At 40.0% G+C, this 26,942-nt stretch overlaps 6 protein-coding genes across 6 annotated transcripts; all 6 read left to right on the top strand.

Moving 5' to 3' along the window:
• Positions 1–1,182: 1,182 nt before the first annotated feature.
• Positions 1,183–7,428, top strand: si:dkey-238d18.4 (TBC1 domain family member 15). The gene is made up of 10 exons (XM_018687355.2): positions 1,183–1,738; positions 3,179–3,364; positions 3,468–3,586; positions 4,115–4,218; positions 4,883–4,950; positions 5,080–5,226; positions 5,973–6,063; positions 6,158–6,306; positions 6,403–6,544; positions 6,634–7,428. Exons 1-10 carry the CDS (start codon positions 1,525–1,527, stop codon positions 6,800–6,802), a joined length of 1,389 nt encoding a protein of 462 aa, XP_018542871.1. The 5' UTR covers positions 1,183–1,524; the 3' UTR covers positions 6,803–7,428.
• A 648-nt stretch (positions 7,429–8,076) lies between these two features.
• hsc70 (heat shock cognate 70) lies at positions 8,077–13,100 on the top strand. Its single transcript, XM_018687308.2, has 9 exons — positions 8,077–8,247; positions 9,695–9,899; positions 10,079–10,284; positions 10,614–10,766; positions 10,833–11,388; positions 11,530–11,732; positions 11,858–12,056; positions 12,186–12,418; positions 12,587–13,100. Exons 2-9 carry the CDS (start codon positions 9,695–9,697, stop codon positions 12,767–12,769), a joined length of 1,938 nt encoding a protein of 645 aa, XP_018542824.1. The 5' UTR covers positions 8,077–8,247; the 3' UTR covers positions 12,770–13,100.
• A 588-nt stretch (positions 13,101–13,688) lies between these two features.
• On the top strand, positions 13,689–16,197 carry LOC108890562 (chymotrypsin-like protease CTRL-1). Its single transcript, XM_018687464.2, has 7 exons — positions 13,689–13,846; positions 14,084–14,187; positions 14,308–14,387; positions 14,473–14,554; positions 14,704–14,884; positions 15,037–15,167; positions 15,844–16,197. Exons 1-7 carry the CDS (start codon positions 13,801–13,803, stop codon positions 16,003–16,005), a joined length of 786 nt encoding a protein of 261 aa, XP_018542980.1. The 5' UTR covers positions 13,689–13,800; the 3' UTR covers positions 16,006–16,197.
• Positions 16,198–16,352: 155 nt separating this feature from the next.
• LOC108890503 (C3a anaphylatoxin chemotactic receptor) lies at positions 16,353–18,678 on the top strand. Its single transcript, XM_018687378.2, has 2 exons — positions 16,353–16,930; positions 17,090–18,678. Exons 1-2 carry the CDS (start codon positions 16,855–16,857, stop codon positions 18,151–18,153), a joined length of 1,140 nt encoding a protein of 379 aa, XP_018542894.1. The 5' UTR covers positions 16,353–16,854; the 3' UTR covers positions 18,154–18,678.
• Positions 18,679–19,539: 861 nt separating this feature from the next.
• On the top strand, positions 19,540–21,366 carry LOC108885884 (C3a anaphylatoxin chemotactic receptor). Its single transcript, XM_018680383.2, has 2 exons — positions 19,540–19,700; positions 19,860–21,366. The coding sequence occupies exons 1-2, from the start codon at positions 19,625–19,627 to the stop codon at positions 20,921–20,923; spliced, it is 1,140 nt and encodes a 379-aa protein (XP_018535899.1). The 5' UTR covers positions 19,540–19,624; the 3' UTR covers positions 20,924–21,366.
• Positions 21,367–23,720: 2,354 nt separating this feature from the next.
• On the top strand, positions 23,721–25,544 carry LOC108885893 (C3a anaphylatoxin chemotactic receptor-like). Its single transcript, XM_018680398.2, has 2 exons — positions 23,721–23,881; positions 24,038–25,544. The coding sequence occupies exons 1-2, from the start codon at positions 23,806–23,808 to the stop codon at positions 25,099–25,101; spliced, it is 1,140 nt and encodes a 379-aa protein (XP_018535914.1). The 5' UTR covers positions 23,721–23,805; the 3' UTR covers positions 25,102–25,544.
• Positions 25,545–26,942: the final 1,398 nt, after the last annotated feature.

Here is a 26,942-nt window from a genome sequence, read left to right as displayed (position 1 = left end):
TGGAGGAGGAAGTGGCCAAATTTGGTATAATCCAGGATACACATGTTGTGACCTGAGAATAATACACAGTGGTTCAACAAAAGGCCTGCTGGCGCTGCCAAGTGTGCATTTCTTCCACTGCAGTGGAGGCTATTTCACAATTCCTACAATGAGGCTATTGTTGATGGCATATCTGTATTACATGCATTGAAATTATGGGCTGATTAAGTGCCAGCAAATTTTTGTCTAAAATAAAGGATGGGTGATACTTTAAAGTAGTCTGAGTGAGACAAATCAAAGCTGTGTCTTTTAAAGTCTTTTAGGCAATAAATTTCCTCTTTGTGTCACTATCATTTTACTGTGACTCAGCAAGGAGGCGCAGTTCATGAAAGCACAAAGAAGGAATTTCATCCAAAGAAAAAAAAAGACAGTAACTTTGCAAGATACCCACTGATTTATTTAAATCAGATGCTTCGTATTAGCCTCAGCCGAACAAGGAGGAGGAAGATTTTGTCCACATCAGTTCAATTTAAGTTGCCATAGGGGGAGAAACTTTTGCAGGCAGTAGAGACAGAAGGAACAGTAACAGTGATCAGTAACCCTTTCAGTGCGTTGTTGGTGTGAGACTGATACTGCTGTTGTATTAGCTGACACTGTGGAATGTATTTTGGTAGTTGGCAACAGCTGAGGCAAGAACTGAGTCATGTCATGTCAGTTTCACATGACACTTTTTATCATGACATTTCTAATTTGGAAGACCATGAACTGCATGGCGAGGGGGCACTAAATTAATTCTTTAGACTATTTAGTTGCCTGTGGGTACTTTATTGTCCTACCTTGTACCTCACAATTAACTAATTAAGTCCTTTGATATACTTATAATCCACTATTTCTGAGTTTCTTGTTTTGTTACATTAACAAAAACAAGCAAGCAAACTTTTTGTTTCCATATTTAATTCCAAGGAAAATATAAACAGCATTCCATCAAGCCCCTATGTTGGTAGCATAGGTCTAATAATAACTTTTTCCTAATTAAGTTTAATTTTAAAATAATTGCACCACAACTGAGATTTGTGTTTCTTCTCACAATCGTTTCAAAGTGATGAAAAACGCTGTGGGTTTGTTTTAGAACTTGTGCTTGATGCTGTTAAGCCACTGGGTGGAGTGAGATATTCAGAGTGAACTTTGGCACTGAAGTCCAGACTCCACCTGGAATGTGGGCCAAACTCGGATCTCAAAGTGCAGTCATATGACTTCTCCCAGATGGCTGAGCGAGAATCAACAAAGCCGCAAACGGTCTTCTGAAGCTAATTTAAACAAGTTCCGTGATCTTGGCGGATCGGGACGCGTTGGGAGCAATCGGCGGTTTCAGTTCCCAGCTCTCAGTCAGTCAGTCAGTCAGTCAGTGGATATGGATGTCGGGAAAAGACGCGTCGTTTAGGGTGCAGCGGGCTACAGGAGGATGACAGTTAGTCGCCAGCTGAGGCTCTGTGGATCCGGGTCTTCTCTACTACCTGTGCGTGGTGCGAACACTGCAAGACGCAGATGGACGACCTGACCGGCAGGGGTCCACGGCGGCAGGCAGCGGGAGAAGAGACGAGCTCGTCGGGCGGCCACCAACCAGACGTCCGCTCTCAGAGGAGGGTAGCGGTGGTCAGCTCTCCCGCTCTGTCCGTCGCGCGCCTCACTTTACCTGGGATCATGGACGCTGAGGGCAGGGTCGACGAATCAAGACTGAGGATGCATATATTCAAAAACGGTACATACATCTATCCAAAAAGAAAATCAATGATAAATGTGTGCTTCGTTTACATGCTTTGCACCTGCACCTATAATAATTGCTGGTTGGCTTAAGTGGTTTTCATATGGTTTTCCTAAATATACATGCTACTTATATAGCTTGACCCTACAAACTTTACCTTCACTCATATGCAAGAACTGTGAAAATATGAGGCATTTGTCTATGGCTCTGTTTTAACTTATTTCAATAGAAAGTAATTATTCTGAGTTCACAGTCAGTAAAATTTATGTTTGAAAGTCAATTTGTGCATTTGTGTATTAATAGGGTATGGAGCACAGCCTACTCAACAGTAAGATCTATAACAACATATATAGTTTTCCGCACTGAATACTGTTTTGTTGAGGCCTGATGATATATTAAAGGCTGAAAGGATTACAGATAATGATTCTTATTTGTTTGATAAAGATCCGACTTTTCATAAAATGCTGTTAATCAATATGTTGTTTTAAAGTCTAGAAAACTACCCACTATTTTGCTGTGCAGTAAATTATTCAACAAGGATTTTTATGACCACGTGTCCAGATGCATCAGTGAATTGTTGCCATTTCTCCAGGCCGAGAGGAAGTCAAGTGATGCTTTGCTTCAGGACATTAGCCGAGCTACAACCAGACCATTCTCTAAAATCTAACATTTTATTGTGCATCAGTACCCCCTCGAGCAAACAGCTCCAGCGTGACTACTGAGATAAAACAACAGGTACCATTTATAGAGTTGGTATGATTTCTAAGAAGCAGAATAAAATCACATGATATTCAACAGTCAGATAAAAATATTCAGTGAAGTGTGCAAGACCAAGAGATTAGGATACCCGTGGATTAGTGGCTCCAGTGCATAAAAGTGTGAAAACAGCCTCTAAATGCAGCCCTTAGACTGTCACTCAACTTGTCTTGGCAATACCTCAGCATGCTAATTGGGTATTTCTTCAATTTCTTGCTGGTAAGTCTCCAGGTTTCAGTGGCACACACAGGCACAAGACAATAAATATCTACACAGAGGTGCTCTCACTGGGGTTAAACATCACACACAATCTATCGTCTGTGAGTAGGAATGTGGAAACTCACCCTCTTTCTCTGTGGCCCTTTGACCTTTATGCACATTCCATCCCTACAAACATGGAAACCAAAGATTAAAGAACCTGCAGAGCAAAACGTTACATAAGACATCTCAAATCCTCGTCTTAAACCCTGGTGAAAACAGGGTAGAGTTGACCAAATTCTGGATCAGTGATTGTTCCCCAAAGATACTCTCTTTCGTCAGTTGCAAGGTTAAGTCTTCCATGTGATCCATTCTAGTTTTAATTAGTTTGACTGAATAATAAATTATTTTCCAAGCTCGGCTCGAAAAACTCTGATCTATTGATCACTGTAAATGATCAAATGGTTTTCAATCCCTGCCAAGGTGGTGTGTCTCCATCCGAGCGTGGCCTGGTGTGGCGTTTCCTGTTCGGGATGTACCCGTGCAGCTCCACAGCTTTGGAGCGCTCTCTGCTGCAGGAGCAGTTGGTCGTACGATACCGGGTCATGAAGAGAAAGTGGCAGCAGTTCCTTCCTTCAGCTGTACGAATGCATCTCAACGGCACTGATGGTAGAGGACCAAGCACGCACAAACACAAACTTTCGTTTTTGTTTTTCTCCTTTTGACACTGCCCTACTTTGTCTATGACCATATGAGCGTATGTCTGTTTCAGCTGAGTTGGTGGCAGCTGTCAGGTACTTTGACCAGAGGCAGACACAGGCACAGCAACAGACCCAGGACCAGTCTGAGGAGGTCCGGGACAGACTGGCTTTCTTGGAGCTTCAGGCACAGGTAAGATCAGTTAAATATATGTTAGTGTAATTCAAATCTATGTACTTGAATGTGATCTTTTCTATTTTATATGTATGTTTGTTTTTCTATTCAATACATTTCTTCTGTGGTTCTGTTAGTTAGATTTCCTTAGTTCCATTAACTGTATTTTCTTTGGCTTTGTTTGGTAGAAGAGAGAAGATAAACTGTTTAAAGAGGGAGGAGTGTATGTTTAGGTAAATTACACAACAGGATCTATTTTTTTCATTTATTTACACATGGTGTCATTTGACTTCTTTGTACTAGCTGGTGTTTTAAGCACCTCTGTCTGGAGAGTGTGTGCACTGATAATTTTCAGATAGTGATACTTGGCATGCAACTTTAACAGAGTGATTCTGTCAACAAACTGTTCACACTAGATTGCACTTCATACACTGTTATTCCCATTTCAAGTGAAAGGAAAGGATATGAATGAAATTCATTCTCATTGTTGGACGTGATCATCAGTGGCCTGATATATTTGCCTCAACATTTCCTTCCTGTTAACAGATATTATTTGAGCGGGTCATATTCGACCATGAGGAGCTCCGGGAAGCCATACGAATCATTGACAAGGATGTACCAAGAACTAACAGAGACCTGAGCTATTACCAGTGAGTGATTGTGAGCTACTGCTGTATTTTTTGTTTGTTTGTATCAACAGACATTGTATTGAATTAAATAGCTGGCCTTTGACATGAACTTTTAAGCAGCTAAAAGGAATCACTCTGCTTACCTCAGCTGACACAGGAGGGTGTGGAATGCCTTAAAGCTCAAAATTATGTAAATGTTCTACTGGAGTTCATTTCAGTTTAATTTTTGAAATTATTTACAACCAGCTGTTTGAAGAATATCAGCATTAGTGTGTGCTCTGAATGTAGATGATCACAGGGGCTCCAGAACCAGTTGCTTCTCCTAAATACAAACATGTTGGTATAATACGTAAATATTAAATATAAAATGAAAATAAATTATGAAGAGCTTAAGTTGAAATTGTGGTTTGAGTATGCAAAATTTTATCACTAATAACTACTTAAAAAGATAAAAGCCAAGGTGACCAATTAAACTAATTTAGTGTTTAAATGAATTCAATAAATGTAATGTTACCTGCCCTGTAAATAAAAGGGAGCAACTAACATCATATCATATATTCTCTGTGGGTTATTTTCATAATTATAGGGGCTGATTGACAGAAACAAAGACAACATATCTATGTAGTGGACATCAAATAAGTTTCTGCAGTGTTCAGCTAATTCTGCTCATTTTGTCTGTTTGCAGGGGTGAAGGTTCAGGTAATCTGTTGGTGTTGAGAGATATCCTCATCACTTATGCTGCTTTTCATCCAGGTAAACAATGAAAAAAAAACAAGGCTGTCTCAGGTTTATTGACACTGACTAGATCAGATGGCATCAAGGGGCTGTTTGTTGAGCCGTTCATGATACTAAGCTGTTTGTTTGTGTTGACTGTTGATCCAGAGGTCAGTTATGCCCAGGGAATGAATGACCTGTGCAGCAGGTTCCTGGAGGTTCTTGACTCAGAGGTTGACACTTTCTGGAGTTTCTCTTGCTACATGGAGAAATTCTCCAAGGACTTCAGGGCTGATGGTCTGCACAGAAAAATAGGTGAGGTGAAAATAAATTTGTTCCCCATTGTGATAAGCAAAAGCTTTTTAGGACCTTTAGTGGTAAAACCTATTGGATATTGTAGGATATTGAAAACTTATCTCCTAAAAAATAATTCTAAATAATAACATGTTATAATAAAATATAATAATAAATAATTCTACTATAGTACACACACACACACACACACACACACACACACATTGACCTGGGCTCCAAACTCCCTAGATCCCAATCTGATTCAGTACCTGTAGGACCTGCCTAATATTGCATAGGCCCCCCTCATACTGGCAAAACAGCTCTGACCTGTTGTGTCTGGCACCGGGACAACAGCAGCAGCAGATCCTTTGGGTCATGTGGGTTGTGGGATGGGTCGTTTGGAGGCCAGGTCAACACATTGGGCTCTTTGTTGTGTTCCTGGAGACATTTCTGAGCAGTTTTTGTGGTGTGGTGGGAGAATTATCCTGCTGGGAGAGACCCCTGACATTGGGGAGTGTTGTTGCCATTGGAAGGGTCTGTGGTTGGTTTGTGACAATATTTAGGTGGGTGGTACATGACAAAGTAACGTCCAAATGAATATCAGGACCAAAGGTTCCTCAGCAGAACATTGTGTTATAACAAAATGATCAATGTTATTCACTTCATCCACTAGTGGTCATAATGTTATGGCTGATTGGTGTATAAATTACAGTGTATACATTGGTTAAGTATGATCGCATAAAAGAACTATGTTTAATGTCTTTTAGAGTTGGAGGCAGCCCTGCTGAAAGAACTGGACCCACAGCTTTATGCTCACTTAGTCACAGACAGCATGGAGAGCTTCACCTTCTGCCACAGGTACATCTTTGGTTCCATTCTCTATTCATATCCTCTTTATCTGATTTGGAGGTTGTATGTATAATGTTTTTGCATCTGTTGCCCCTTCTTTAAGGTGGCTGCTCCTGGGTTTCCAGAGGGAGTTTGAACACAGCGACGCCCTACGTTTGTTTGAGATCCTGAGCTGCGACCACCTAGAGCTCATCTCCCAGCAAGTAGACCGAGCCAGGTATCAGGAGAGGCTGGCACGAAAATACAGCACAGGTGAAAGAACTGAGAAGTCACATTGGCAGAGTAATGGATGGTTACCTCCTAAATTGCATTAATATAATGACACGTCTTTACCTTGTGACTTTTCAGAGGACAATTCAGAGTCAGCGTTGCAGGCCATCAACACTGACTTCACCTTTGAGCTTTTCATCTGTGCAGCCATTCTGCTGGAGAACAGAGAGTCTCTGCTGCGGTGCAGAGACGATGTACAGCTCATTCAGTTTACTACCAGGTTTGTGTGTATTCTAAGACATAAAAGACAAATCTCATCAAAAAAAGGGATTGTCCATTTGTGAACCGGTGTTCTACCTTTCTATGCAGCCTTCAGGGAACACTGGACCTGAACAGCACACTGAAGAAAGCAGAGCACCATTTCTACAACTACTGCAAGCGCTGTGCGTGGGACTATATGAATGGGCGCTGTAGAGCACACAAAAGCAAAGAAGAGGACTTTTTTTATCAACTTCGTAGTTTATTTGTTTTAAAGTGATAGCTGCTATTTAAATACCTGACGTTAAGGACTCCTAAGACACTGTAAATTGTAACAAGGGACATATTATCCCTATCTGAAGTTTTTGATGGCACATATTCTTTGTATTAGTTTTTATTTCTGAGGGAAAAACACTGACATTTTTATGGCTGCTTACTTTAAATTTGATTTGTCCTTGCTGTTTATTATAAATGTACAGTATTTATTGTATGAAAGTCGATCAGCACCGACTGTGAGTTATTTTGGTTGCTTCCCTGAACTGCAGTGAATATGAAAAGCATGAGCTTTACTACCTCAGAGTCAAAGCTGTTAAAGATTTGTTCCATGTTATGCAACATTCAACTGCTAAAAGAAAACAACTACTTGACAGGCGTGTGTGAATACTAAGATCTGGTGTGTTGCAACAGGTGGCGCCCTTAACGAACTGCAGTTATATTTAATGCCAGATGGCCTATGTGTCAGGGAGGCCTATGTAACAAGAATAGACATCCAGCTTTTGAGCTCTGGCAGAGGGACCATGGAGTAAGGGGAAGGCCAACTTACTGCACAACTGTGGGGAGAATGAAACACATACACAATATAGATAACCTGAAAAAATTATACCTCAATAAAACAACTGAAGATTATTTATTATGTGGTGTTGGCAATATTCTATTTTCTTGTATACCTTACATAATGCAGTATTCACTTTGCTAAGTTTTGTTTGAAAGACCCCCTCACTTCCCTAACTAGCACCTGCAGGTAATGAATAGGCAAGACATCATAAAAAAAAGACAGAGCAACTCTTTCTCTGTGAAGTGCTCAAAACCACACATCAGCACTGAGTTTGTGAAACCACAGTTGCACAATTTCTTCCCTAGAAAAAAATTTTTTTTTTTAGAAGCAGCCACAACATGAATTTCACCCCTTGATACTTGTGTAATATAAAATGTACTGTAGGTATCATGTTCAGACTATCAGTGTACTATAAAACATATTACTGCCAATTATTTGTATCTCTAAAGAAAAATAATCACAAGTGAGCTATCTATTTCAGTTTCTATACTGCATTAACGCCTGGCACACTGCCTGCACGACCCCAGTGGTTCATTTTGTGAGATTTTCACAGTTTTTTAATTTTACTTTTTGTTGTTGTTTTGCTCAACCGGCACAGTGCTACAGATGTCAACAACAGCAAGCTTTCTTTCAAGAAAATCCAATCAATGAGGAGAAACACAGGCCTAGAACTTTCCTCAGTGGAGTCACCTGACACCGAGACTGGGCTCTCCTTGCGCAGTGCTTTATATACACTGGGGAGCAGAGACACTCGCCCTCTTAGTCCGCCTGCCAGGAGAGGGAAAGGAGCACTAGAGAGGAGCTCAGACATCTGTCTTGTGTTCTGGGTGATAACAAAGTACCACTTTAACTCAGTAAACTCTCAAGTCTTGACCATCTGACAGCGCAAGGTAACCTCTTCTATAAGAAGCATTGCTTTCAGCCTGGCTTCCTAGTCTGTCTTGCTTGCTGCTTCAAAGCCTTGACCACATGTGAGACGTATTCCCACATAAGTGAGGCTTGCATGGTTTCTGTCAAACAATGGCATGACCAGCTGAAGCAGAATCCGTAGAAAAGAAAACACACACACACAGTTCAGTGACTGTCCAGCAATCAAAATGTCTAAATTTGACAGTTAAGTGATTAATTTCCATTTCTCAACAGTTACAGTTAGATGTGATTTGCCTCTTCATGATCGCCTCAACCAGAAGAAATTAGTGAACTGCACTGACTACACAGTATGGCTATGACAGACTCTAAAATAAACCTCTGCCTGTGACAAAGAGATACATATAAAGTGATACATATGTATGTATTACTTTTTTTATTAGTCCACAGTGCTGTTATATGCATGTTCCATGGTTTTTTCTTTTGTGACATTGCATATGACAAGTTTTAGTTGGTGAGTGTGGTCATAGGCAGTTAACTATGTCAGCATTTTCTGTTCCATGTTACATAACTGGATAACAAGTCATAATGCAATAACCCCATGCTTTCACCCAACAGAAAAAAAACAGAAGGAAGAGAGATCATCTAAAAAATATTTTAGCTTTTATCAAGACAGTTTTGTGCTATGTGATTCAGTAGAATATATCCTGTGTGTGATTTTGTATAAAAATATTCTGTTTCCTGCCACAGCCTGCTGGTTTCTGTCAGAGCACAGCCTCAAGAACTCAACAAGAGGCTCTTGTTGAGTTCTTCATTTATCAAATATGTTTGTTGCTGTGCTTAAAAGCTGGAGATTTCTGTGGGCAATTTTGGTTATGACGCTCTTTGTTTTTAAGGGAACCAGGTAAGTTCTGCCCGCTAGTGCCTGATAAATGATCCCTGAATTTGTAGCCACCTTCCATTCATTGCCATGTGGATACACTGATACTTTTTATAGTAACTCTTAGCTATTTGGAGACAGCTGTCGGAAAATAGATGCACAGATCACTATTGCAGGTTCAGTAAATCACATTTCACCAGCCTGACAGACAGAGACACTGTAGTGTTATGTTACTAATGGAGAGAGGCAGTGTGGAGAAGGTATTAAAGGGCAGTGTGATATAGTCCAGTCATTTGGTATCAAGTGCCAGCAGGTAGTTTGAGCCACTATATAAATAACTATATATATATACTATATAAATAACTGGGACAGGCAAGCCTTTCTAGATACACCCAGAGTAGATATATGTGGGTGCACATAGTTTCAGGTGCATGCTTTAAATAATATTACAACCAACTACAATTATAAACATCAAAAAGAATTCTAAATAAATTCTTTATTTAGCAATGATGAATACATAACTAATCTGGAATTACTGTCTAAAATTAAAAGGGCTAAAATTATCGACTTGTCTCTTTTGTCTATCAAAGATGTCTAAAGGACCAGCAGTAGGCATTGATCTGGGAACCACATATTCCTGTGTGGGCATCTTCCAACATGGCAAAGTGGAGATCATAGCTAATGACCAAGGAAACAGGACCACGCCCAGCTATGTGGCCTTCACAGACACAGAGAGACTGATTGGAGATGCTGCCAAGAACCAGGTGGCCATGAACCCAGCCAACACTGTATTTGGTGAGGATTGCTACACCAATAGGCTCAAAAACAGAAATTATTTTTCTTGTTCTCCTTATTGTGTTGACAACTAATCCCTCTGAGGAAAAAAAAAATCAATACTTGTTACATGCTGTTTATACACTGTAAATTTAACATATGACTTAGAATGTCCTGTTTTTCACTTAAATCTACTTCAGATGCTAAGCGCCTGATTGGCCGTAAGTTTGACGACCCAGTGGTGCAGTCAGACATGAAGCACTGGCCCTTCAAGGTTGTGAATGATTCATCCAAACCCAAGGTGGAGGTGGAATACAAGGGTGAGATGAAGACCTTCTATGCTGAGGAGATTTCCTCAATGGTCCTTACCAAGATGAAAGAGATTTCTGAAGCTTATCTTGGCAAGGTAATAAATAGTGTATAATACTAAGGTTTACTAAATCGCAAGGTTTTACACATATAAAAAAGGGGGTCATGACATGATATAGCTGTCAGGAAACACAATCTAATTTTTGTAGCTGATACACAGGAAACCTTATCTAAAATAGAATACCTCAGAAACACTGCAAGCACTCTCTTCCGCCTCAAAAGACATTCTGAGAAAAAGTTAGTAGATGCCTCATAGCCTCTAACCACAGTTTTTAATGTCTGCAACATGCTGAGTGATTTTGAAATGCAGAACAATGTGAGCACACAAATGCTTCTTATTGACTCAAAGTCTTATTATCTTAACAGCCTGTCACGAATGCAGTTATTACAGTTCCTGCTTACTTCAATGACTCCCAGCGTCAGGCCACCAAAGATGCTGGAGCCATTGCTGGGCTTAATGTGCTGCGCATCATCAATGAGCCCACTGCTGCTGCCATTGCTTATGGCCTGGACAAAAAGGTAACTAAGCAATAAAATGTGAGCCTTACCCTATTTTATGTTACTAATTCTCACCATTTGTTTTAGGTTGGCAGCGAACGAAATGTCCTTATCTTTGACCTTGGAGGTGGCACATTTGATGTGTCCATCCTGACTATTGAGGATGGCATCTTTGAGGTCAAGTCCACAGCAGGTGACACTCACCTGGGTGGTGAGGACTTTGACAACCGCATGGTTAACCACTTCATTGCTGAGTTCAAGCGCAAGTTCAAAAAGGAAATCAACAACAACAAGCGAGCCGTGCGTCGTCTACGCACAGCATGTGAGCGTGCTAAGCGCACCCTCTCCAGCAGTACCCAGGCCAGTATTGAGATCGATTCACTCTATGAAGGAACAGATTTCTACACTTCCATCACCAGGGCTCGTTTTGAAGAGCTGAATGCGGACCTGTTCCGTGGAACCCTCGAGCCTGTGGAGAAGGCCCTGAGGGATGCCAAGATGGACAAGACCCAGATCCATGACATTGTCCTGGTTGGTGGCTCCACACGTATCCCCAAGATTCAGAAGCTGTTGCAGGACTTCTTCAACGGTCGCGATCTCAATAAGAGCATCAACCCTGATGAGGCTGTGGCCTATGGTGCAGGTATCTCTACCACATTTAGATTTATGGTTGTTTTCATTTTATTATATTAGTAAAACAGCTGTTCAAACACAATAAAATGGTTTATATTAGAACTGACTAGTCATCATTTCATGAATTTCACCAACTGGAAACTCTTCACAGCTGTGCAGGCTGCCATCTTGGCTGGTGATAAGTCTGAGAATGTACAGGACCTGCTCCTGCTGGATGTAACCCCCCTGTCCCTGGGAATTGAGACCGCTGGAGGAGTAATGACTGTCCTTATCAAAAGGAACACCACCATCCCCACCAAGCAAACCCAGACCTTTACCACCTATTCAGACAACCAACCTGGTGTGCTTATTCAGGTACAGCAACCTTGAAGTAAAGTTGTAGGCAAAGAACAGGTCACTGTCCATTGCCCCAGTGTTTTACATTACTCCCAAAAGTATTCACCGATGCATTAAAATTTGATTTGAGTAACTGTTTTCAGGTTTATGAAGGTGAGAGAGCCATGACCAAGGATAATAATATCCTGGGCAAGTTTGAGCTGACTGGTATTCCACCTGCTCCCAGAGGGGTCCCTCAGATTGAGGTGACCTTTGACATTGATGCCAATGGCATTCTCAACGTCTCTGCAGTGGACAAAAGCACTGGAAAGGAGAACAAGATCACCATCACTAATGACAAAGGTAGATGAACTTTTTAAATACTTCTTAAATCAGGGGCATAGAAAAAGCTAATGTGGCACAAGAGTTGAAAGAGAATAAAGAATTCTTGCACAGGAGGTACAGAGATTTGTATTTCATTCCCCCCCATAGGGCGACTGAGCAAGGAGGACATTGAGCGCATGGTACAGGAGGCAGAGCAGTTCAGGGCTGAGGACGAAGTCCAGAGAGACAAGGTTGCAGCCAAGAATTCCCTCGAGTCTCTGGCCTTCAACATGAAGAGCACGGTGGAGGACGAGAAGCTCCAAGACAAGATTAGCCCTGAGGACAAAAAGACCATTGTGGACAAGTGCAACGAGGTTATTGCCTGGCTGGACAGGAACCAGGTAAAAATACATAAACAGAACCATGAGTTGTGACAGAGAACAGGCAGAGGTTCCTCTTTGGCTCACATTGTGAAAGCAGAGAGATTGATTTTGTGTTAACAGCATGACACAATTTCCACTTCCCTTGTTTTCATATAGCAGTCATCTTTTGTCCTTTCTGTTGCCCAGATGGCAGAGAAGGAGGAGTACGATCACCAGCAGAAGGAACTAGAGAAAGTGTGCAACCCCATCATCACAAAGCTATACCAGGGGGGTATGCCAGGAGGGATGCCAGGAGGAATGCCTGGTGGTTTCCCTGGTGGAGCTGGAGGTGGCTCCTCCTCTGGCCCAACTATTGAGGAGGTCGACTGAACACTGCTGACAGTGTCTTTACCTCAGATCCCAAGATAAAAGTAATTTTCTCAGCCAGAATACACATCCAATAAACATTAGGTCATAGGTATATTGGTACTTAAATTATTACTATATTATTTAACAAATCTAAGCAACTAAATCTCCCACTTGCACACCCTTAGAAATATTTAGTCACGTAAGACATAATCAAATTCTTTTGTTGTCTTAATCATCTCTCCATATCCTTATCTCTCCACTGATCATTTGCACGGTAGCTCTCAAAAAGTCTTTTCTTTTTATCTGTAATTTTTAAACATTAAGTCAATAAAGATCACCAATGGGATTCTGACTTGAAAAGTGTGCTGCATGTTTCTGGTGATTTATATTTTAACATATCATTGCATTTGTGAATAATGCTTATGAAGTCTATTCATTAGTGCATAAAATAGGTACACACAGGGACAGTCAAAGTGCAGCTTTTGACACTTGCAGACAGTTCCTGTAAACAGACCACAGAGGTTTCGATTAGTATCTTTTTTCCTGTATATTAGCTAGCTGTATTCATGAGAAATATCTTAACATCTGGCAAAAACGTGATAAGAAAGGTGTACTGTAACTGTTAAAGACTGTTTATTCACAGTATTTTCTGCAAGTTTTTTTTCTGCAAGTGCAAGTTCAGAAGAATACACGATTCTAAAATTAGAGAAAGTCAGAGTATTAACAAGGGGTGGTGTTGTTGTCTCTTACCAGTGGAATAATTACGCAACAGTTTGTTTGCTAAAAGCCATGACACAGGTGAACAAGAACAAGACAAACACAAGCATAAGACTAGGTAGATGAATGTTTAAGTCATCACAGGTTGTTATCACCAGATGTTCCCTTCCCTGACCTATCACACCTGTTGGGTGGTTGGAGGTGGGTGGAGTGGAAGGTACCTTAAGTATTGAGTGCTACACATGGAACTTAGGGTTAGTGTGTGATAAGCACATATAAAAGGCACTGCCCCACACAGCTGAGACTCAGGGACGTGATTCACAACCAAGACAGCCATGTTCTTACTCATCAGTTGTTTTGCCCTTGTGGCCTCTGCACTCGGTGAGTGACTGGTGGTTTACCACCAGATAATGCATCTATATCTGAGCAAGTTGTTTGTGACAGTGTGGTAGCAACTGAAGGTATGATTTTCAATCTCTCACTGCTTGCACGTCAGTAGGAGTATGAACACTTTGTGCGATAATACATGAAACACATTTCAACACTTCCTGATATATAGGGTGCATGCCTTATTTTAGGACAAGCATATCATTTTTTGGTTGTGTCATTGGGCCTCAGGGTGCGGAGTGCCTGCTATCAAGCCCCAAGTGAGCGGATACAACAAGATTGTGAATGGGGAGAATGCTGTGTCTGGGTCCTGGCCCTGGCAGGTTTCACTTCAGGTAGCCTAATGCACTCTCCACACCCACTGCCACTGTAGCTACAATCTCAACACCATGTGTAATTCAAATAAAAAAATGTCATTAGGGAAAGACTGCAATTATGCATCCTCTGATTCGTAGGATGGTAGAGGATTCCACTTCTGTGGAGGATCCCTGATCAACCAGTACTGGGTTGTCACTGCTGCTCACTGCCGTGTGTCGTAAGTAACTCTGACGTTTCACACATCCACATGAAAGAAATGCCATCTCTGCAATAACTCCTCTGTCTGCTATTATTCTCTACAGTCCTAGAAACCACCGTGTTATCCTGGGAGAACATGATCGTCAGTACAACAGTGAGCAAATTCAGGTCAAGTCCATTGCCAGGGTAAGCAACACAGAAACACAGCAAAGGCTTTATTTTTCATATAAAAATGTAAAGCTTTGCCTGAATTAGTCATTTCCTGTGTCATGGCACTGCAAAGAAGTAAAATGACATAATATTTTCTCATGATTTCTGCACACCTCTCCATCCAGGCCATCACTCACCCCTACTACAACTCCCAGAACTTCAACAACGACATCACCCTTCTTAGGCTGTCCTCCCCAGTGCAGATGACATCCCGTGTGTCTCCTGTGTGCCTGGCCTCCTCCAGCACCAACATCCCCTCTGGAAACAAATGTGTTACCACTGGGTGGGGCAGGACTGGACAAAGCTGTGAGTGGGCAAATGCTTTCTAAGACTTACACGCAGGGTAAATTTACAAACAGATGCAGGGGTGAACAGTTCCATTTCGACAAGGGAAAAACATAAAGACAATGCAGTGCAAAATACTCATTGTACACTGTACATTTCTTCTCTGATCTCAGCAAGCCCCCGCTACCTCCAGCAAACTTCCCTGCCTCTGCTCAGCCCTGCTCAGTGCAAGCAGTACTGGGGTTATAACAGAATCACTGATGCCATGATCTGTGCTGGTGCTTCTGGAGTATCCTCCTGTCAGGTAACAACCATTTCAAAGCCTGAAATACACATTTGCAGGAAAAATATGTGCTTCTTCAGAACAACAGCAAGTCTGCTATAAACCAATTGTTTATTATGAACAACTAATTAACAAATGATTTTTACACAACATGACAATTTTTTTTTCTTGGTATATCACAACTGTAAGTCATTTTTAAGCATTCCTTAATGATTAACAAATAGTTAACATGATATTGATTGATTAATAACTAATAAACTGTTGAAATTTGCTGAAATTTACAAACATTTACAAATCACTTGTGAATGAATCATTACTTAAACATGTTCAAATAATATACACATAATATTCACACTGCTAATGGATAGTTCACTTTTTACAGAATAGTATTACAATACAATTATTACTTAATCATCAGCTAATGTCCTGTAAATGTCTTGATTATGAAAGTTACTTCTGTTCTATTATCTAACTCAACATTGATGATCTTGCTGCATATCTGTTTTCCTGTTATGGATGTAATTTGACACTAATGGCAAGCCAGCCCACATCCTGTAGAAAGCTGTACAGAACACAAGATCCCCTAGAAGCCTCACTGAAGCATTATTAAGAGCTTGATTTGAGGTTTTATTCCTATTATGTAACCCAATGTATGCTTTTAAAAGTCAATTAGAAACAAATATTTGTATCATTTTAGGGTGACTCTGGTGGCCCTCTGGTATGTGAGAACAGTGGAGTATGGTCCCTTGTCGGTATCGTGTCTTGGGGTACCTCTAACTGCAACGTGCGTGCCCCTGCCGTGTACGCCCGTGTGTCCTACCTGCGCAGATGGATTGACCAGACTGTTGCCTCCAACTGATGTCATCATTCAGCACTTCATCATTCTGCTCCTCACTGTGATCAATGAGTGATTCTTTACAGTACCAATATCACTTAATGCAAGGATGTTACTATTGCTTTAATTATGAATGGTAGCAAACACTCACTGTTCTGTTATGTTAGGTGCATTTATATGAAATTGTGCATAAAATATAACTCTTAAGAAAACTAATGCTGGTTTCATGATGGTGTCAGGTTACACATCAACCTGTATGTATGTGTGTGTGTGTTTGTGTGTGGTCTACATTTAGGTGAGGACCTAAATCTGTTTACACACTCATATTATGGGGACTTATCTTTCTTATGGGGACAAAATGCAAGTCTCCATAGCATAAATCTTTAAAATTTAAGGTGAAGACATGTTTTAAGGTTAGGACAAGGTTGTGTGTGACACAGAGAGAACATGTGTGTGACTGAGTGTAAGGGGTGAAAAGAGGTACTGTGCAGCATACAACTAACAGGCATGTAAGATAAAGATCAAAATGCAAATGGAAAGCAGTTTAAGAAGGTCTGAGATGACTGCATTTGATAGAGTTGATAGAGTAGAAGACAAATATATTAGTACTGGAAGACAAAATTTATATTTAACAATATAATTAAATAGACAACATAAGAGCCCTGTAATAAATACTGCCCCAATGAAGGTTATTTCAGCTTTTGCTGAGACTTCATCAGAACTAAGTTTAATAACATCCAGTAATTTAAATTTTCTGAGATGTTCCTGTCTCTGTGCATGACTTAATAGCTTATCACGAAGCTGTGGCAGCAATAGTAGAGCTGTTTCATTGGCAGCTGCACGAGCGTAGAAGGAGGAGTGATTAGAGAGAGAATGACTAAGGCAGCAACTGATAGAGATCAGCTTAGAATAAAAACAGACTCTCATCGCACCAGAAAAATGACGAATGGTAAGATACTTTAAACATGTAATTGCATTACTTTTGAATTGCATTAACAGAGAGTTGTTCTGACATCTTTTCATGTTAAACTGATTTACAATAGGTATGTACTTACTTTTATTCAGTAAGTCATGTTTTCTGAGACACATTTCTTTTTTTGTCCATTAGTTAGCAAAACTTCAGATTCAGCTTGGCTGGAGGAGGCTAAAAGACACCTGCCTATGGTCTCTGTGGTCCTCTACTCCATGATATTCATTTTCGGGACTCTGGGCAATGGTTTGGTCATCTACGTGACAGGCTGCAGAATGAAGAGAACAGTCAACTCAGTTTGGTTTCTCAACTTGGCCCTGGCTGACTTCCTCTTTACAGCCTTCCTGATTTTCTCGATTGTTACTGTTTCTCAGGAGCATCAATGGTATTTTGGACATTTCATGTGCAAGCTCAACAGCTTTGTGACTGTGGTCAGCATGTTTGCCAGCATCTTTATTTTGATGGCCATAAGTCTGGATCGTTGCCTGTCCATCTGGGTGGTGGTGTGGGCACACAACAAGCGCACCGTTCGCAAAGCTCAGCTCATAACTGCTGTCATCTGGGTGATCTCTGCAGTCTGCAGCACCCCTTATGCCAGTTTCCGTGAGGTTATGACATATGATAGGAAGAATTACTGTGGTTATACGCATGAGGCACCAGTTTGGAGTCTCACCATTTTTCGCTTTGTTATGGGGTTCTTCATCCCATTCCTGGTAATCTGCATCTCTTATGTGGCCATAGGTGTTCGTGCAAAGCGCCTGCAGAGAACAAGGAAACGTCGATCTGGCCGAATTATTTTTGCCATCATTTTTGCATTCTTCATCTGCTGGTTGCCCTTCCATGTTGTAAATTTTATAGAGACCACAAATCCAGATCTCAGGAAGGTTATTCACGTTGTAGGACCTCTAACAGTGTGTCTGGCTTTTATGAACAGCTGCCTGAACCCCATTCTCTATGTTTTCATGTGTAATGAGTTCCAGAAGAAGCTCAAGCAGTCTGTATGCTTTGTCCTAGAGAGCGCCCTGGCAGAGGACCACTTGTCATTTATGTCCTCTCGCTCTTTGTCCTCACACCTCTCAAGGATTTCCCGGAAGTCTGAATCTGCTTCACCTCCAGAGAGGAAAGACACAGCTACTTCATTAAACTTCACAGAATGCAAAGTTTTCATCACTGAGGACAGAGAGACAATGGGCACTGAGTAAGACCACCACATCCAGCAGGCTATGTAAATTGTAATCAATCAACTTTTAATCAGAGTGGAGGAGATCACTTGCTGACAACTGGCATCTCAGATGAATTCAGGCTTTGAGTATTTACATTGTGTTACTGTTTTTATATGTTGAAGTGCCTTCTCACTTGTTACAAATTCCACTTTTCTCTTACTAACACATATAGTTTGATGACATCACTTTGCTCCCAATATGTCAATTAGGCAGAAAAACTGATAACGCCTTGTAAGTGTAAGCTCTTTAATGAAAATAATGTAAAAAATGTGAATTAATTTTTGCTGCCAGTTATGGAACTGTGTTTGACTCATTTTGTAAATAGACCGGTTTTATGTTTATGTTGATGTTTGTAAATTTCAGATGCTCCAGCTTATTTACACTTGTTTACCGACAGTTTGATTGTTCATAGCAACATCTGTGATACTGTCACACAAGACTGAGATTTAATAATTTAGCTTTATGCATTTCTATTTGGTGAATAAAAATTCATTGTTGATAAAATGTGTTGCTCACTTCCTTCTACATGACACAGGAGTGCAAGCAACTCATCCCTTGGTGTTTTATCTTCATAAGATAACAGTGGTATCCTGCTTGGCTACTTGCGTTTGCAAAATGTGTTGTTTTTTTTTTTTTTTCATAAGTCATTTAGAATGTTGCACACTGGGTTCTAAGAATCCTGTTGCACATAGGGCACTTTGTATGATTTTCCTTACTATAAAAGTTCTGGTGTAACAACGCACCAACTTCCTCAATTATACATTCTTAACTAAAAACAGTATCTGATGGTGTTAACTCTCCTCTTTCTATAAACAAAAAGAGATTTCAAATCTCATGTGGTGAAATAGAGTATTATTATACCAGCACTTCCTGGCTGCACTGTGGTTCCTGTCGCCCCAAATCTGCAATATTACAACAGAAAACTACATTACATGTCCATTAACTGACACTTCACAAAAAGCAAATCCCCATAGCAGAAATCTTTAAATTTTAAGGTGAAGACATGTTTTAAGGTTAGGACAAGGTTGTGTGTGAGACAGAAAGAACGTGTGTGTGTTTGTGTGTGTGACTATGTGTAAGGGTTGAAAGAGACACTGTGCAGAATAAAACAGCCATTTAAGATAAAGATCAAAATGCAAATGTAAAGCAGTTTATGAAACTGTGAGATGACTGCACTTAATAGAGTTGATAGAGCTGAAAACAAATACATGAATACTAGAAGACTTATTTCAGGTTTTGCTGAGACTTTGTCAGAGCTAAATTCAATTACCTCCAGTGATTTTAACATCATGCAGTCCTGCTGGTATTTCATTATATTCTGAAGGGTTCCTGTTATTTTGTCCACACTGTGTGCATGACTTAATAGCTTCTCAGGAAGCTGTGGCAGCAATAGTAGAGCTATTTCATTGGCAACTGCACGAGCGTAGAAGGAGGAGTGATTAGAGAGAGAATGACTAAGGCAGCAACTGATAGAGATCAGCTTAGAATAAAAACAGACTCTCATCGCACCAGAAAAATGACGAATGGTAAGATACTTTAAAAGTGTAATTGCATTACTTTTGAATTGCATTAACAGAGAGTTGTTCTGACATCTTTTCGTGTTAAACTGATCTACAATAGGTATGTCTTTACTTTTATTCAGTAAGTCATGTTTTCTGAGACACATTTCTTTTTTTGTCCATTAGTTAGCAAAACTTCAGATTCAGCTTGGCTGGAGGAGGCTAAAAGACACATGCCTATGGTCTCTGTGGTCCTCTACTCCATGATATTCATTGTCGGGACTCTGGGCAATGGTTTGGTCATCTACGTGACAGGCTGCAGAATGAAGAAAACAGTCAACTCAGTTTGGTTTCTCAACTTGGCCCTGGCTGACTTCCTCTTTACAGCCTTCCTGATTTTCTCGATTGTTACTGTTTCTCAGGAGCATCAATGGTATTTTGGACATTTCATGTGCAAGCTCAATAACTTTGTGACTGTGGTCAGCATGTTTGCCAGCATCTTTATTTTGATGGCCATAAGTCTGGATCGTTGCCTGTCCATCTGGGTGGTGGTGTGGGCACACAACAAGCGCACCATTTGCAAAGCTCAGCTCATAACTGCTGTCATCTGGGTGATCTCTGCAGTCTGCAGCGTCCCTTATGCCAGTTTCCGTGAGGTTACGACATATGATAGGAAGAATTACTGTGCTTATGCGCGTGAGGCACCAGTTTGGAGTCTCACCATTTTTCGCTTTGTTATGGGGTTCTTCATCCCATTCCTGGTAATCTGCATCTCTTATGTGGCCATAGGTGTTCGTGCAAAGCGCCTGCAGAGGACAAGGAAACGTCGATCTGGCCGAATTATTTTTGCCATCATTTTTGCATTCTTCATCTGCTGGTTGCCCTTCCATGTTGTAAATTTTATAGAGGCCACAAATCCAGATCTCAGGAAGGTTATTCACGTTGTAGGACCTCTAACAGTGTGTCTGGCTTTTATGAACAGCTGCCTGAACCCCATTCTCTATGTTTTCATGTGTGATGAGTTCCAGAAGAAGCTCAAGCAGTCTGTATGCTTTGTCCTAGAGAGCGCCCTGGCAGAGGACCACTTGTCATTTATGTCCTCTCGCTCTTTGTCCTCACACCTCTCAAGGATTTCCCGGAAGTCTGAATCTGCTTCACCTCCAGAGAGGAAAGACACAGCAACTTCATTAAACATGGCAGAATATAAAGTGGTCATTGCTGAGGAGAGAGAGACAATGAGCACTGAGTAAGACCACCACATCCAGCAGGCTATGTAAATTGTAATCAATCAACTTTTAATCAGAGTGGAGGAGATCAGTTGCTGACAACTGGCATCTCAGATGAATTCAGGCTTTGAGTATTTACATTGTGTTACTGTTTTTATATCTTGAAGTGCCTTCTCACTTGTTGCAAATTCCACTTTTTTCTTTCTCCCAATATGTTAATTAGGTAGAATAATTGATAATGCTTTGTAAGTGTAAGCTCTTTAATGAATATAAAATATTAAGTGTGCTGAATTGTCTTCTACTCATTTTGTAAATAGACCAGTTTTATGTTTATATTTGTAAACTCCAGCTTATTTACCCATGTTTACTGACAGGCTAATTGTTCATAGCAGCACCCATGATACTGTCACACAAGACATCATTTAGTGCATTTCTATTTCGTGAATAAAAGCTCACTGTTGATAAGATGTGCTGTTCACTTCCTTCTACATGACACATACGAGTGCAGGCAACTCACTCTACAGCGTTTATCTTCACAGGATATCACAGTGGTATACTGCTTGGCAATTTGCATTTACAAAACATTTACCTACAAATGTTTTTTGCATGAAGTCATGTAAAATGCTGGATATTAAGTTCTAACTATTCTGTTGCACATAGGGTACTTCGGGTACTATATGTTTTTCCTCACTATAAAGGTTTTGATATAACAACACACCAACCTCCTCAATTATAAACAAACTTCAGTCAGCTCTTTAACCAGAGTCACTGCTTAATTTCAATTCTCATGTGCTGTAATAGAGTATTATTATTCCAGCACTTTCTGACTGCACTGTTGTTCCTGTAGAATACATAAATACATATAAATAGAATACAAAATGTAGTCGCAATTACATTTGCAGTTATTGGGGCTTGACCTCTGGCTTGGATAGTTGACTGATGAAGAAGCAACAAGCATGTCAAACATGAGTGATGTTGAATATGAATTGTAACCTACAGTATATGCCACTCTTGTGGCCTAACTAAACCGTCTGAGATAAACAGCCTCTAGCTTATCTTTGTTGTTGTGTCAACCACCATTAATGTGTAGAAAACAAGGAAGCAAATCTGAACATGTAAGGGACCACAAAGGACTTTTAATCAGTCTTGTTAATGTTGAGCATGCACAAGTCACAGTTTTTGTGGAAAAATACTTCTGATAGGTGAGTTCATTTATTCAGACATATGTGCAGAATTTTCATCAATAAAAACAGCATCACATCACACTAGAAGACATTCCTGCGGAAGAAACTGCGACAAACCTAAACAACAAATAAAAACAAAAAACAAATTGTGTATGTGTTTTTTCAGTTAGTCAGCTCAAGTTGAAAAATGCATACATTTACATGTTTCCAGCAGATGATGGAGACAAATCCCTGATGAGAGCAAATGGAAAATTATTATTATTTAAAAAATAAAGATTTTAAAAAAACAGTCCTTCTTATTTTTATAACACTTCACAGCACCAACTGCAGTATATCATTCATTCCACATAATTGTATAAATACAACTGAAATTCAAATAATTAGTCAATACTTGTTTGAAGAGTCTGCTGATATTTTTCCAGCATCACCCTCATTTTGCTCCCTGTTCAAAATACAATCATATTAGTTTGACTGGAAATTAATAACAACGATGACTTTCATATATTAATAATAATATATATCCTGACCTTTCATTTTCAGTCTTCTCAACCAGTCCCTTTAACACAGCATCCAATCTGCTGCGTGCACCAGTCCCCTCTAAATCTGCAGCGATAGTGAAAGTTGTAGAGAATTATGGAAAATTCTAACTACACTCACAATAGGGAGTTCATTTTCATGTAGGTGGCATGACCATTTAGAATTGAAGAATTTAACACCAAATGCAGTGAGTTGATGCTAATAGCGAGTCATCCCACATCCTGTAGAGAGCTGTACAGAACACAAGATCCCCTAAAAGCATCATTCAAGCACTATTAAGAGCTCAATTCAATGTTTTAATCTATTATGTGGCCCAATGCATGCTCTTAAAAGTAGATTAGAAAAACTGATTTGTCCCATTTTGCCTCCAATCAACGTCATCATTCAGCACTTCATCATTCTGCTCCTCACTGTGATCAATGACTGATTCTTTACAGCTTTAATATTAACCAACACAAGGATGTTACTTTTGCTGTTGACTATGAATGATAGCAAAGACTTAGTGTACTGCTATGTTTGGTGCATTTATGAGAAACTGTGCATGAAACATAACTCTTAAGAAAACTAAGGCTGGTTTCATACTGGTGTCAGGTTATACTTCAGCCTGTGCATGTGGTCTAGGTATTCCTCATCTAAATCTGTTTACACTGTCACATTGTGAGGACTTGTCCCCATAATGGCACAGAAAGCAAGTCCCCATAGCAGAAATCTTTAAATTTTAAGGTGAAGACATGTTTTAAGGTTAGGACAAGGTTGTGTGTGAGACAGAAAGAACGTGTGTGTGTGTGACTGGGTGTGTGTGACTGGGTGTAAGGGTTGAAAGAGACACTGTGCAGAATAAAACAGCCATTTAAAGATAAAGATCAAAATGCAAATGTAAAGCAGTTTATGAAACTGTGAGATGACTGCACTTAATAGAGTTGATAGAGCTGAAAACAAATACATGAATACTAGAAGACTTATTTCAGGTTTTGCTGAGACTTTGTCAGAGCTAAATTCAATTACCTCCAGTGATTTTAACATCATGCAGTCCTGCTGATATTTCATTATATTCTGAAGGGTTCCTGTTATTTTGTCCACACTGTGTGCATGGCTTAATAGCTTATCACGAAGCTGTGGCAGCAATAGTAGAGCTGTTTCATTGGCAGCTGCACGAGCGTGGAAGGAGGAGTGATTAGAGAGAGAATGACTAAGGCAGCAACTGATAGAGATCAGCTTAGAATAAAAACAGACTCTCATCGCACCAGAAAAATGACGAATGGTAAGATACTTTAAACTAATTGCATTACTTTTGAATTGCATTAACAGAGAGTTGTTCTGACATCTTTTCGTGTTAAACTGATTTACAATAGGTATGTACTTACTTTTATTCAGTAAGTCATGTTTTCTGAGACACATTTCTTTTTTTGTCCATTAGTTAGCAAAACTTCAGATTCAGCTTGGCTGGAGGAGGCTAAAAGACACCTGCCTATGGTCTCTGTGGTCCTCTACTCCATGATATTCATTGTCGGGACTCTGGGCAATGGTTTGGTCATCTACGTGACAGGCTGCAGAATGAAGAAAACAGTCAACTCAGTTTGGTTTCTCAACTTGGCCCTGGCTGACTTCCTCTTTACAGCCTTCCTGATTTTCTCGATTGTTACTGTTTCTCAGGAGCATCGATGGTATTTTGGACATTTCATGTGCAAGCTCAACAGCTTTGTGACTGTGGTCAGCATGTTTGCCAGCATCTTTATTTTGATGGCCATAAATCTGGATCGTTGCCTGTCCATCTGGGTGGTGGTGTGGGCACACAACAAGTGCACCGTTCGCAAAGCTCAGCTCATAACTGCTGTCATCTGGGTGATCTCTGTGGTCTGCAGCGTCCCTTATGCCAGTTTCCGTGAGGTTCGGCCAAGTGATGGAATAATTCATTGTGGTTATACGCATGAGGCACCAGTTTGGAGTCTCACCATTTTTCGCTTTGTTATGGGGTTCTTCATCCCATTCCTGGTAATCTGCATCTCTTATGTGGCCATAGGTGTTCGTGCAAAGCGCCTGCAGAGAACAAGGAAACGTCGATCTGGCCGAATTATTTTTGCCATCATTTTTGCATTCTTCATCTGCTGGTTGCCCTTCCATGTTGTAAATTTTATAGCGATCACAAATCCAGATCTCAGGAAGGTTATACAAATTGTAGGACCTCTAACAGTGTGTCTGGCTTTTATGAACAGCTGCCTGAACCCCATTCTCTATGTTTTCATGTGTGATGAGTTCCAGAAGAAGCTCAAGCAGTCTGTATGCTTTGTCCTAGAGAGCGCCCTGGCAGAGGACCACTTGTCATTTATGTCCTCTCGCTCTTTGTCCTCACACCTCTCAAGGATTTCCCGGAAGTCTGAATCTGCTTCACCTCCAGAGAGGAAAGACACAGCAACTTCATTAAACATGGCAGAATATAAAGTGGTCATTGCTGAGGAGAGAGAGACAATGAGCACTGAGTAAGACCACCACATCCAGCAGGCTATGTAAATTGTAATCAATCAACTTTTAATCAGAGTGGAGGAGATCAGTTGCTGACAACTGGCATCTCAGATGAATTCAGGCTTTGAGTATTTACATTGTGTTACTGTTTTTATATCTTGAAGTGCCTTCTCACTTGTTGCAAATTCCACTTTTTTCTTTCTCCCAATATGTTAATTAGGTAGAATAATTGATAATGCTTTGTAAGTGTAAGCTCTTTAATGAATATAAAATATTAAGTGTGCTGAATTGTCTTCTACTCATTTTGTAAATAGACCAGTTTTATGTTTATATTTGTAAACTCCAGCTTATTTACCCATGTTTACTGACAGGCTAATTGTTCATAGCAGCACCCATGATACTGTCACACAAGACATCATTTAGTGCATTTCTATTTCGTGAATAAAAGCTCACTGTTGATAAGATGTGCTGTTCACTTCCTTCTACATGACACATACGAGTGCAGGCAACTCACTCTACAGCGTTTATCTTCACAGGATATCACAGTGGTATACTGCTTGGCAATTTGCATTTACAAAACATTTACCTACAAATGTTTTTTGCATGAAGTCATGTAAAATGCTGGATATTAAGTTCTAACTATTCTGTTGCACATAGGGTACTTCGGGTACTATATGTTTTTCCTCACTATAAAGGTTTTGATATAACAACACACCAACCTCCTCAATTATAAACAAACTTCAGTCAGCTCTTTAACCAGAGTCACTGCTTAATTTCAATTCTCATGTGCTGTAATAGAGTATTATTATTCCAGCACTTTCTGACTGCACTGTTGTTCCTGTAGAATACATAAATACATATAAATAGAATACAAAATGTAGTCGCAATTACATTTGCAGTTATTGGGGCTTGACCTCTGGCTTGGATAGTTGACTGATGAAGAAGCAACAAGCGTGTCAAACATGAGTGATGTTGAATATGAATTGTAACCTACAGTATATGCCACTCTTGTGGCCTAACTAAACCGTCTGAGATAAACAGCCTCTAGCTTATCTTTGTTGTTGTGTTAACCACCATTAATGTGTAGAAAACAAGGAAGCAAATCTGAACATGTAAGGGACCACAAAGGACTTTTAATCAGTCTTGTTAATGTTGAGCATGCACAAGTCACAGTTTTTGTGGAAAAATACTTCTGATAGGTGAGTTCATTTATTCAGACATATGTGCAGAATTTTCATCAATAAAAACAGCATCACATCACACTAGAAGACATTCCTGCGGAAGAAACTGCGACAAACCTAAACAACAAATAAAAACAAAAAACAAATTGTGTATGTGTTTTTTCAGTTAGTCAGCTCAAGTTGAAAAATGCATACATTTACATGTTTCCAGCAGATGATGGAGACAAATCCCTGATGAGAGCAAATGGAAAATTATTATTATTTAAAAAATAAAGATTTTAAAAAAACAGTCCTTCTTATTTTTATAACACTTCACAGCACCAACTGCAGTATATCATTCATTCCACATAATTGTATAAATACAACTGAAATTCAAATAATTAGTCAATACTTGTTTGAAGAGTCTGCTGATATTTTTCCAGCATCACCCTCATTTTGCTCCCTGTTCAAAATACAATCATATTAGTTTGACTGGAAATTAATAACAACGATGACTTTCATATATTAATAATAATATATATCCTGACCTTTCATTTTCAGTCTTCTCAACCAGTCCCTTTAACACAGCATCCAATCTGCTGCGTGCACCAGTCCCCTCTAAATCTGCAGCGATAGTGAAAGTTGTAGAGAATTATGGAAAATTCTAACTACACTCACAATAGGGAGTTCATTTTCATGTAG

Source organism: Lates calcarifer, linkage group LG15 (assembly GCF_001640805.2).
Source record: "Lates calcarifer isolate ASB-BC8 linkage group LG15, TLL_Latcal_v3, whole genome shotgun sequence".
Classification (NCBI taxonomy): Eukaryota; Metazoa; Chordata; class Actinopteri; family Centropomidae; genus Lates; species Lates calcarifer.
This window is presented reverse-complemented; position numbering and strand designations above follow the sequence as displayed.